The sequence below is a fragment of the Zosterops lateralis genome (genome assembly GCF_965231275.1).
Source record: "Zosterops lateralis genome assembly, chromosome: 18".
In the NCBI taxonomy this organism is placed as follows: domain Eukaryota; kingdom Metazoa; phylum Chordata; class Aves; order Passeriformes; family Zosteropidae; genus Zosterops; species Zosterops lateralis.
Window position 1 is genome coordinate 9,578,232 of NC_139778.1, and position 12,502 is coordinate 9,590,733.

Below are 12,502 nucleotides of genomic sequence, written 5' to 3' on the forward strand. Positions count from 1 at the left end.
GGCACAAAAAACAGCAGCGATGCTGTGCTGGCCCCCTGTGTGAGGATAAAAAGGACTGACACATCAAGGGAGAAGATGGGACAGCAGGATCATTGCTCACAGGGCTGTACAACCTCCCCTGCTGATTCATAAGCTCCTGGGACCCTTATAAATGATGGAGGAACTGAGAAACAGCTTTTCACCCTTCTCTGCTCTTAGCTGCATCCCTGATTCCAGGCCACCTTCCATACAGACACCATTTCTTCCCCTCATTTCTACAGTGTCATTGTTTCAGACACACTGCAGAAATGGAAGGGGAAAAAATCACCTGCTTGCACTGAGAAATTTATTGTATTTACTGTCCCAAAGCGTCCTGTTTAGAGACCTGTGGTTCTGCTCCAGGCCAGCTGCCTCCTGCACAACAGGAGTTCACTGTCTCCTTGGGGAATGTGAGATATAAACCAGATAACCCTCAACAAGTGCCAGCTGAAGGGTTCCAGTTGATGGAGCTTGTTGCTAGAGCATTGATTTCAACATGTTAAAATCATTAAGAAAACCCTATTTTCTTCCACTTTTTTCTCAGCTAGAGCCCCAGACAGGCCTGGTGCAGTGGGGAAGGAGAAGTGGGTGCTGGCTCTTGAAAGCAGCTCACGTGGCAGGAAAGTGGTGTTATCCTCTAGAGGGGTCTGAGAGGTTGGCAGCACACCACAAACACACGAGACAAACAGCTGTGGGAAAGAGAAGGAGAACACAGTGAGTTAAATGTTATACAGGGACAGAAAGGCATCAATTAAAATGCCATCACAACAGAAAAATTATATGTGGGTGAAGGAAAATCAGTAAACAAGGGAAGATTTTATTTTTTTTTACATGCCCCCCACACCAAGGATCCCCTCCTGCCACAGTCTGTGTGGAGGTCAGTGTGGTGGGCAGCTGATCCTGGGAAAACAAGGAGGGTTTTGCTGGGGTGCTCCAGGTGGGGAAGGGATTTGCCAAAGCTCCCCCCAGAAAAGGGGCTGAGCATCTCTGAGGAGTGGCAGAAACTGAACTGCAGCCACATCCAAGGGGATTCAGCCCACTGCTGAACACCCTGGGAGGCTGAGCACAGCCCCTTCCAGTTCTCAAATCAGCAGTAACTGGGAGGAATCTCAGTTATTTCACCCCAGAGCTGCTCATCATTTCATTTCCCTTTCTCCCACAGTGCCCCCACAACCAGTTCCCAGTTCCCTGCTGCTACAAGTGGTCCTGAGCACTTTCCTTGTCCCACAGAGCACTGCCAGCTGTCCCCACCATCCACCCTACAGTGCCAAAGTGCCCTGCACCACCCACCCACTCTGCCTCATTTGGAAGGAAATCATATTTGGAACAAAGGAGTCATTTCTCATAATGAGATTAATTTTGCAATGCCCTTAACGAGTGACTGATCGCAATTACTGCGGCTCAGCTCCCCAGCCCTGAGGGCTGCAAATCAACATGGCAATTAGTGAAAGGCCTCAGTCTGTCTCAAGCCAGTGCCACGAGCTGTTCCACATCCTCTGACACCCCCGAGACACCCCGTGGCACCGGGACACCCTGCCTGCCCTGGTGCCACCCCGCTGCCACCAGCTCTGTGCTCCCTGGGCACTGGGGCTGCAGAGAGCTCAGCTGGGAGACAGCCAGGACCTGCTCCAAAGCCCTTTCTGGAGCTGATCCACATGGCTGAGGCCACCAGTTTCTACAAGAGCTGGGATATCTGCTAATTCCCAGCTACCTGTTTGCTGCTCTGCTCAGTGTGAGACTTCCTGAGCACACTGGGGAGATGATGGTCACGGTGTTTTTGCCTGCCTGGCTGCTGTTCCCTGTTTTACAGAGCTCATAAACACCTGGAAACAGCTTTGGGTGGATGCCTGGAAGGAGCTGGGAGTGAAGAACAAGCACAGGGTTGTGCAGAGCTTGTTTGGGACCAGGACACTGCAGATCCCACCCTCACTCTGCCTCGAGTGCTCCATGCACAGAGCTGGGCAGGCTGAGGCTGATCCTGGGAATCCTGTGCAGGGAATTGGCCACTGAGCACAGGGCAGAGCCAGCCCAGCCTCCCTGCAGAGCTCTGGGCAAGGAAGATCTGCCTGTCCAACCCTGCAAAGGGCACCCCAGCACACACCCAGCTGCCTCTGCACACCCCAACACCCCTGCTCAGTGCAGAGCCAGCCTTTCCCTACCCTCAGCCAGCTGAGAGCCTGCAGAGGCAAATCCTCACTCTGGGATTAGATCATCTCAACACTCATCTCCACTGTGCTGGTGCATCCAGCCCTGCAGCTGGAAATCAAATCTGCCACAGTCCATGCACCCAGTTTTGTTCAAATGGCCATTTTTTTTCCCTGTCTTGTTTATCTGCCCCTGACCCTGTGCTTTCCAAACTCGTGATGATGCAGCAGAATTTATCAGGCAAACTGACAGGGACTGATGAAATTAAAGGCCAGCAATGACTCGTTAATCTATGGCTGATTTGCTGTACAACAAACAGCAAATGTGATTTGTGATTTGTGTACAACAAACACGGGCGTTTCACTCAGCAGCCCCTGGATCCAGCACAGGGATTTTTGGGGGGAGCTAAAGCAGCTTTCAGAAAGCTGCAGGCACTCAGCGGTTGTTCTCAAGCAATGAGGCTTGATTCGAGCCTGCAATCCAGGCAAAAAAAGGCAAAAGCACCCCTTAATTAGCTGTTCAATGAGTGGCTACTTCTGCCTGACTCCTCCTGCCCATCCACAACCCCTAACTCATTATAGTCACGAGGGATCAGAAATAAAAATCCCTTTCAAAGGAGTTGGAGCACCTGTTTATCCCCAGAGACCTCTAGCCCTGATGGAGGGAGCAGCCCACCAAAGGGTCTGAGCAAGAGGAGGAGAGATGCTCATGCTAATTTCAGCTTCAAAGAAATCAGAAATTAATTATTTTCTTTCCTTTCTCAACTATCAAGATAAAAACTCTCCATTATTCATGCAACGAAGTGAAGGTGGACTGAGCAGGAACAGGGACAGAAATCAGAGCTTGGCCCATTCTTTCTGCTCACCAAAGGCTGCTGAGCCACAGGTGTTGGTGAGAGCAGCCTGCAGAGGACAAAATTAAAGCTGCCAGTCCAAAGGTGGCTCCATGAGGGCTCTTGGCTGTCTCATGTATTCTCAATCACTCCTGCAAAAGCAAAAGCAGGAGCAAGGAGAACCTTCTCTCTTTGGCTCAGCCTCCAGAGAGGAGGCACAGCTCAAAGACCAGCCTAAAGGAGAAGGGCAGGGAAGTCACCCCAAACTTGGTGTCCTTTGGCTTCTGCCCTCCTTGGAGCTCCCCTGATGGGGGGAACTGACCATGTCTCTTATGGCCAGAGTGGAACTGGGCAGAGCTCCCTCAGCTCCTTTCCCCTGTGCCACCAGGCTGCTGGCAGATGGCTACAGCTCTCCACACTGTTTGCAAACCTAAAATCCCTTCCACATCAACTGTAAAACTGTGGGTGAGAAGTTGGCTTACTCCTCTTTCTATCCCTCTTCCTTTCCACTACTTTTTTACTCTTAAAAAAGAAAAGAAAGAAAAAAAAAAAAAAAAGGTTCTCAGCAGCTGCTACTTACAGCAAGGAAAAAAACAAATAAAATACACCCCAACCCTACACTTTGCTCCTTTTCACTCTCTATAGCAACAGAACACAGCTGGCCAAAGCAATTATCCTGCCTCTGGCTGCTGAGTTGTTTAAAGGCTGTTACAAAAACGGGAAGTTGTGGGAATACTGTGAGTGTGGTGGCAGTAACATTTGCATTGCATTGCTGAGAGATGCTTTGGCTTTGCTTCCAAATGAACACTGCTAAGGGAACAAAGACAGGATCATCTCAGAGGGCTCAGGGAGAAAGGGAACAGCAGCTCCAGCTCCTCATCCACTGACTGGATCTGTGTGATTCCAGACCCTGAATCAGTTCTCCCAGTTACAACCCTCATGGTCTCAGTTCATTGATTCTGTTTCTTTATGGTCTACAGTATGCATTTTTTTGGCAACATTTTGTGTCTCCTATCCACCACATCAGTTTCTTCATCTTCTTACCACACATTCATTCCCCTTTGGGAGGTATTCTGTAATTTTATCTTAAACCTGGATCTTTGCACTGACCCTTCACACCCCACAAAGTTAATTCAGCACTAATACAAAGGCAGCAACCAGCACCTGGAGACAGAGCATTCCTTAATTCAGTTTCACCAGCAAAGAAAACATGTCCTGCAGCCAAGCACTCACACCAACTGGTGTGGCAAGAAAGCTGACAAAGTCTTTTCAAGCCAGAAGAAGCTGCCAAAACCTATTTTGAGGGCCTCACCTCCTGGGTGAGAGAGCTTCAACCTCTGGCCTCTTCAGCTGTTAGAGCTGAGCTGACACACTCAGCCTGCAGTGCCCAAACAGTGACAACCCCAGGGACATTTTCTGGGTCCTCCCAGACAAATTCAGTAGGTGTGTTAAAAAAAGAAAACCAACCCTGTCTCACCTGGTTTACCTTATTTTCATTGGGATCTGTGACACGGTCTAATCCATACTCGAGGGCATCCAGCATGCCTGGCTGTGGTGAAGAAGAAACAACAAAGCTTTATCACTCAGTTGGTTTAAAGACTGTGGATAACACAAATGCAGGAGGAGACCACCCCCCAAGGCCTCCTCTGCCCAGATTTGGGAATGCCCCACTTCAAGCACGGACCTCTGAGAGCAACCTTTGAGAGCAACCAAGGAAAGGTGGTGAGGACTCAAGGCAGGCCTGGGCTGACCCTTCCCTGGCACACAGCCTAGAGCTGTGCCCTTTCCACATGGGAGCTCGTCCCAGATGGCACCAGCAAGTCACTGAGGTCACCCTGTCACCTTGTACTCACAGGAGTTCTGTTCACAAGCCAGTAGGCTCTCTCCTGGCAGTCCAGGGCGTACCTGTCCTCCTTCTTCCGCTCCTTCCCTGCCCTGCAAAGCCAAGAACAGGGGAATTCAGGAATTTTGCCCTCCTAAAATCAGCAGGATGAGAAGCAGGGCACACCTCCAGCCTCCTGTGCCTTGTGGGTCCCAGCCTGACTGTGCCACTGATGCTGCAATGTCACCTCCTGAGCACATCCTGCCCTGGCTAACTCTGGGCTGCAGATCATGTTCACATGGCCACACATGACTCTGGATTGTGAGAAATCATCATCTTCCTGAGCTGAGCTGGGAGCAGACATATCCCCTTTTGATCAGGCACACAGCCCTCTGGGAGCTTTCTGCTGACTTGCCCTCAGTGCTGCTGCTTCATGTTTATCCCTGTCCCATGTCCCCAGGCAGGATCCAAGGACTGCCACCCAGGGACACATCCTGGACATGTCTCATCCCTGTCTCTCAGTAAAGCAGGGGCAATTTCTCAGAGAATCTACTTGGAAATGGTTCTGAGGAGTGTTCCCAGACACTAAAACCCAAATCACCTCTACAATTAAACAGAAGAGGCACTAGCATGGTTTGGGCTTTGACCAACTAATTCTTTCCCAGAAAAGTCCTGAGCAAAATTTGGGACTTAGCATGGGGAAGGGAGCATTCTCAACAGACTCTTTGCATGTGGCCTCCCTGCTGTGGTTAGCAGGGTGGGTGCTCTGCACCAGTCTGCCCCAGCAGCACCATCAAACAGCCTCAGACGAGTTTAATCTACTGCTTCAGACACAGCCTGGGTATATCTAACTTTGAAACTGCATTTGGCATCTCTTAGCCCAAGTCTGACCTCAATTTACAAGAACAACAGTCTCGTGTTTAATGAGACAGTTATCTGATGAGCTGCACTCCCAGGACTTGGCTGCCATCCCAGGGAAGACAGAGAGGCTGCTGAGCTGCAGAGGCACTGCCTGCTGTGCCAGCAGGTAAAGGAAGGTAAGAGGAGTCCACAGAAGCAGGAAAGATCCCTAAAGGAGTGATCTCATCTCAGGTTCACCAGTTTTCCTGGGAATTTGGAGGTTTCAGCTCCTAAAATCAAGTTGTTTTAGCTGGGTGCACAAGTATGCACTTCAGTTTTCTCCAAAAGTCCCTGCTGGGAATATTTACTGCTTCTTGATTCCCTCTTGATTCAGCTGAGAGATGTGCAAGTAACTCCTGACCCAGACCAACAACAGGCCCAAAGTCCAGTGCCTGATCCACAAATACTCATGGGGAGCACTGAGCTCAATGAAGCTGTTCCTAATGAGGGCTTGCAGCATCAGAACCCAGCTTCTTCACAGAACCACATCAAGTGCAAAACCTAAACCTCCCCTCCAAGTCATTTTAGAGCTGCAGTTGGGGTGTTTAATGTGTGATTTAACTGTGCACTGAGACAGCCAAGCTCTGCTCCTCACACCCTCCCCAGTGATGCAAACAAGGCAATGCAAGTCAACTCACTTATACTGCTCCTTGGCCTGCATAATGACAAAATCCCACTTGTAGTTTATTTTTTGATTGAGCATGTTGTAATGTTCCTGGAATAAAAATAAAAAAAGGCAGTTAGTGTGAAAATTCTGACCAGGGCACTCCCATGCTGGGGTTTTCTTAACTCTCCATAGTTCAACGAGGCCAGGCTGGTGATTGAGCCAAGAAATCTGGATTGTTCTGAACATAATTACAACAACTGCAACAGTTCAAAAATACCATTGCAAGGAGAGCAATTACCCCTGCTAAAATTATAATTGACTTCACAGTAGTTTTCTGTAGTGGTCGTTTTTCCACTTGCAAAATGTTGGCTGTTGATACTGCTGGAGTAACACCTCATGCAGTTGAAGAGGTGATTTTTTGCCATGCTCCACTCATTAGCAGCAAAGGGCTAAAGTTGTAGCAAATGAGGGTCTTGTAATGGAACAAGTGCAGTGTCTCCTCACCTTTTCATATTCTTCCAAAATCCCTTTCCTTTTAATGTTCTTCTTTGCCAGATAAATTGCTGTGGAGGTAGAAGCAAATTAGTAGTCAGTTAGACCAGCAAGTCTAAGAATAATTATAAATTTACCCAAATTACAAACACAGGAGCCTTTGTCTGCTACAATATCTTCCCAGGCATGAGCTCCAAGCTCACAAAAGCTCAGTGAAGAAAAAAGAACTTTTTGGTGTGTCACTAGTGGCCAGGCTGGGAGCAGCCAGGCAGAAGAGGCAGCGTGTGCCTCCTGCCAGCAGCCACCCTTCCCCTGGGAACTCAGCCAGGCTTCCATGGGTCAAGGGACACTGCACCAAACCTTTCAGGTGTTCAGCTTCCTCAGAGTTTGACCTCCAAGTTTTCTAAGCACGGGCCAGTGGTTTTGGCTCGAGTTCTAATAAAAACATTCCAATCTAAATCAGGGGTTTTATTTCCTCGGAAGATCTGCAGCATAATGCAGATAAACAGAGGACAACCCTGGAATGGACAAATCAGTCTGGGAACTGCACAGCCCACAGGAGCAAACCCTAAGTTTCATGATCAGCTCTACAATAAAAAAGCAGCAGAAAGGCAACAAGAGATTCATATGGGAAGAGCCATCGAGATATTAGAAGTCACTGTGCTTTCTATAAAGAAAGAACCATCTCTGAATGCAGGGCTTGATCCAAATCTACACGAAGACAGCCTTGGGCTCAGGTCCAGGAACACACTTAACTACTCAGGGAAATCTAATCTTGGTGTTTAAAGTCTTTCCTCCCCCAACAAGGTAATTCAGATGTGTTCCTGTGTGATGGATCTTAGTGGAACATAAGAGCTTAAGCACTTTCTCTCATCAAGGCCACCACAAGACAGTCACACCCTCAATTCACCATTACTGAGAATTATTCACAAAATAGGATGAAAAAGAAACACCATGGCTGGTCATTGCAAGCAGAGATGCAGCACAAGAACATGAAAAGCAGGTGTGGAGCAGGACTGTGTGACAAACCCACATCCCTGGTCACCTGCAGTGCCACCACTCACCATAGTCAGTGTCATCAGCAGCCCAGCTCTGCACTGGCCAGAAATAGGGGGTCTGCAAGGAAAGGAGCCTCCTGTTAGTGCACAAAGACCCTGAACTCGTGGACTCCTCATTCCAAGTCCCAGGGATATCTTGATTTCCCATAGCAGTGGAAACAGCCCAGCCATGAACCTCGATACCATCCTGTTACGACTGTGCTTTTTGTATATTCATTATTCAGGGCCCCCACATTGTTCTATTTCCAACCAGCAATTCCATTTGCTACTTTAAGACCAGGAAGGGAACACTCTTTGGAGGAAAGCACAGCTATTTTTAGGTTGAACAAGTACACTAATTTAATTGAAGAAACTGTCACAGATTCCCTGTAAACTGCAATCTCAGTCTTCTCTGTGCAGACTTCTCTGAGTCTTCTCCTTCCTCCTGCACAGCTACACAGCTCCTGGGAACTGCCCCAGCTGCCTGTTTTTAATAAAAACTACTGCTGAACTCCCTCTCAACAGCCTAGAGGAGCTGCAACTCACTTGAAACCTGTAGAGGCTGCCATCTGCCCTAAGGGTGAGGTTCTTTGGCTCCTGGAGAGGGTAGATATATCCATATTTGACAAACAGGTCTCCCAGGTGGAGTGCCTCTGAAAATGGAGAATGCAGATGTTTTCATTGCACAGAAACACTTCACTGCAATTAAAAGTGAGCTCTTATGCAGGGGAGAATTCAACTAAAAGGTTTTGCCTCTCGAGATCCTAGTTTTATAACTGAAAGCTGAGAAAGCCTCAATTTTCACACTTTTACCCACCTTCTGCAGTGATCTGCAAGCGCTGAAGAATCCACTGCATTATATCATTACCTGCAAAGCAAAGCAAAGGTCAGGTTCTGCCATCAGGAGTGTGCCCAAACCCAGGGGTGGAGAGGAGATCTCCTCACCCCTCACTGTGCTCTGGATCCCACTGAGGGCACAGCCCCCTTTTTGGCAAATGTGCTTTCAAATGCAAGGAGGGACAGATAAAATGCACTGCTGGGCTCCCACTGGCCATGCTGGCACCCCAAAAAGGAATCCAGCCCTGGGAGAGGGAGCCTGAGGCAGGGAGTGACCATGGGATGGCACAGAGAGAGTGTGCACCAGCTCCCAGGGCCTGAGCTACACCCAAACCCTCCTCAGTGGCTTAGGAAGGGCTTAAGGATGCAACAGCTTTCACACCCAGGCAAGGGGAGGTTTTGCTCCACCTTGCCTGGAAAGATTCACTGCAAAGCAGCTCCAGATTTACAGAGCAGAGTCCTGTCTCAGTTTTGTAGAAGACTGATCCTCTAAGAGTTCTTTAATGGACAGATGGGATGTCCAAATCTCACATCCAAGCTGCAGTGGTTACAGGATTTATCAAAGGGAGACAAGATTTCTGCATTCACACACATTTTACCTCTCCCAGTTCTTTTGTCAGACTATGAGTAGTTGTACCCACAGGAAGCATAAACTTCCAGCAGTTTTAGTTTTATATTCTGGGGGGCAAATTTCATGAACCTCCTTCCATTTAAAGAGGGCAAAAATGCACTTGTTCCCCAATCAGTTACTGGCCGTTTCCTCCAAACCTCCCCTGGGACTGCAGACTGAGGTGTTGACCTTTCTTGACATTGCAGTGATGACTTAACTTTCTAATAGGGGCTCAGAGCTCTTATCCTACTGCCTGCTTCCTGAAATAGATGAAATTAAAGGATTATCTCATCACTCATTTCTAGACAGCTCCCTCTGCAAGCACTTTCCCCCAAAGGTGCACATTTAACATCGAGGTTTATTTGTGAGCCATTTTCCTGACTTTCACTGAATTTAACTAGTTAGCTCCCTGCACAGGCACAGCCAGGCTCTCTCCAATGAATCTGTGTCCCCTGCTCCAGTATCTTCACCACACCCTCACCCAACATGAATCAGTCTCTTTTGCAACACCCAGAAGCCAATCAGTATCCATGCAGCAGTAAAAATACCAATTTAGAGAGGGATGACCAGCACACAGGGGGAGTGGAAGTCACTTGCCTGTCAGAGGTGGACCAGAATTTATGACTTGTGCAAGAGGGAACTTACAGCAATTCTAGTTAAGGAACCAGAGCAAAGCAGACAGCACACAATGAGGGTGAGTGCCAACACATCAGACACCCATAGGCTTTTAGGAAGTGGGATTTTACATTGGGCAAACATCAAGAGCAGTTCCTGTTCCTCTGCACTTCATCTGTGTGGGAAATCATCCTCAGCACAGGGAATCTCCTCTCTGTGCTGCCTTAACTACTCCCTGACAGCTCTGAGAGGCAAAGCTCTGGGAAACTCCTTTGTACAGGCAAAGCCTCCACCCAGCTCAGCTGCATAATAGCTGTGTGAGCCAGGATGTGGTTTGCACTGCAGTGCATGGAGGGTGCTGCTGACAGCAGGCTTCACATGTGTCCAAATTCTCCTGACCCTTCCACTGACTGGCTCTTCCCATGGGCAAGTGACTTCAGTGCCTCTGCAGCCTCATTTTTATTAAAAAAAAAAAAAAAATGGGGCAAATAACACACTGGGCTTACCAGGCTTTGCAAACACAGTGGGGAAAGTCTCCTGACTTGCCTGGAGCAAACTCACTGGTTTCAGTAGGAGTTTTTGTTCTGAATTTCAAAGTGCTGAAGAAAAGATCGAAGCAGGAGGAGGAAACTTGGGTATGGAGTATGTGTGAATATTTATAGCAGAGGATTCCTCACAAGAGCTTTTGTGGAGGCTTGGAGAACAGGGAAGCAGAGGTACTGATAGTGCCTGGTGAAAGGAGTAGCAGGCACAAGGAGGCTGTGATAAGAGCTGCCTGTAACACTGTACATGACACAGCACAGCTCCTGTCTGCTGCTCCTTCAGCCTCCTTGAGGCAGGCAAAGCTGTCATTTCCAGGCACAGAAGTGGGTTGAATATTTTGTTCCTTTCCTGCCTACTCAAGAAAAATTATTACTAGCAGTAAACATAAAAAGGGAGACTAATCGTTTATTGCTCATTTCTGAAGTACCATCCTTCAGTCTGCCTACAGGCTGCTTGTTTTAATTGGATTTTAATATTTATCTTTATTTGTGATCCAGCCTCACTGGGAGCATGAGAGGTCTGGAGGCTGCAGCATGTCCTCACCTCTGTGCTAAGAGAAGGCAAGGTCACTTGAGTTAACCCCCATGAGACAGCTGGAAGTGCCTGGGGATCAACATTTGTGCCAGATTCAAAGAGCAGGAATGAAATGAGACACGAGTGAGAACGAGATAAAGGGAGCAGGTACATTTCAAATGATGCACAGATGATATTTATTGGGAACAGAGCTCCAGCATGCAGCCCTGGGGTCCACACAGAGCTTTTCTCTCCTGAGCTGGGCCCAGAGAAGCTCTCACCTGTCACGGCGTGGGGGATGTTGGCGACCATCACTGTCTGTGTCTGAGTCTTGATTCCCGTGTCTGGGCTCTGCATCTCCATCATCAGCGCTTCAATCTGCAAGGCAGGGGGTGGGATGGGTTTCAGGAGTGGGCAGGAGGGGGCCCTGTGAGCCAGCATTGCACAGGGGTGGGCACGGGTGTGCCACAGCAATGTATGCAGTGGCCACAGCCCTCTCTGAACTCCCCTTGGCACCAGAGATGCCACCTCCAGCCCATGGCACCTCACACTGCCACTGGACACACACACAGCCAGGGCTGGGACAGGAGAGACAGGATGGAACCACTCCATGAGAGCTAAGAAGGCAAAAAAAACCCCACCACCAACAATAAAAAACCTAAACCCACCCACCCCATCTCCCCCCACCCCCCAAAACAAAACAAAACGCAAAAAAAAAAAAACAAACAAACAAAGCAAAACAAAAACCAAGAAAAATCTCTGCTACCCATAAAGGTTCCTGTCTGGCTCACTGGACACTTAGAAAGAAAAATGGGGAGGGAATAAAATCTGTGCCTCTGTTAGGAGGTGTGTGAGGGGCTCTTGACCATTCCTGTGCAGGGCTGCACTCCCCACCCAGGTCTCAGCCCCCACCCAGGTCTTGGCCAGCAAAGCTCAGCCTCTCCAGGGATGGGGCAGGGACATCCTCCTATCTGGCAGCATCTCCTGCCTGGGATTCCTCAGGGATCCTGGTGACTCATTTTTAACAGAGGATGAGTCTCACACTCAGGGCCAGACGAATTTTCTTTTTCATTCCCAATTATCTTTATTTCTTTTTTTAATATAAAGATTATCAAACGTGTTTTCCTCCTCTTTGTCTTCCTACCAGCACCATTCCAAAAGCACAAAGCTTCTGCTTTGACTGGGAATCTGTGCTCAGATGGATGGTGTTGGGGCACTCTTTTCATCTCCTCATTTTTGATTGTCTGAGTGAAATGAGAGTTTTGGGGAAGATGCACTTCTTTCTGTCTTCTGCTTCCAGGGCTATTAAATCAAAACTGGTCCAACAGGACCAATTTGGTCTCTCCACACATTTGTTTTGGGTGAGGCTGTAGCCTTTTAACTGAGAGCAGAGGATTTAACGAGAGTGACTTGGTGACACCACACATAATGGAGGGTATTGTCTTCACAGGCACCACAGTGACTTTGGTCCCAAGTCTTGCCAACTTCTGGGAGGATTTAAGCTGTAGTGACAGGATACACTCTGGGCTTG

At 48.5% G+C, this 12,502-nt stretch overlaps 1 protein-coding gene across 1 annotated transcript in view; it reads right to left on the reverse strand.

The window, feature by feature from the left end:
* The window catches only part of RGS9 (regulator of G protein signaling 9), a gene marked incomplete at its 3' end in the record, with an annotated part of 30,657 nt that overhangs the window by 13,468 nt on the left and 4,687 nt on the right, over positions 1 to 12,502 (reverse strand). Inside the window, exons 2-9 of the mRNA XM_083874552.1 lie at positions 11,253 to 11,349; positions 8,671 to 8,721; positions 8,400 to 8,506; positions 7,881 to 7,932; positions 6,829 to 6,887; positions 6,356 to 6,432; positions 4,849 to 4,930; positions 4,482 to 4,544 (exon numbers count right to left, since the gene is read on the reverse strand). Of these exons, the coding sequence (XP_083730678.1) occupies positions 4,482 to 4,544; positions 4,849 to 4,930; positions 6,356 to 6,432; positions 6,829 to 6,887; positions 7,881 to 7,932; positions 8,400 to 8,506; positions 8,671 to 8,721; positions 11,253 to 11,349 (588 nt within the window). The remainder of the gene's footprint in view (positions 1 to 4,481; positions 4,545 to 4,848; positions 4,931 to 6,355; positions 6,433 to 6,828; positions 6,888 to 7,880; positions 7,933 to 8,399; positions 8,507 to 8,670; positions 8,722 to 11,252; positions 11,350 to 12,502) is intronic.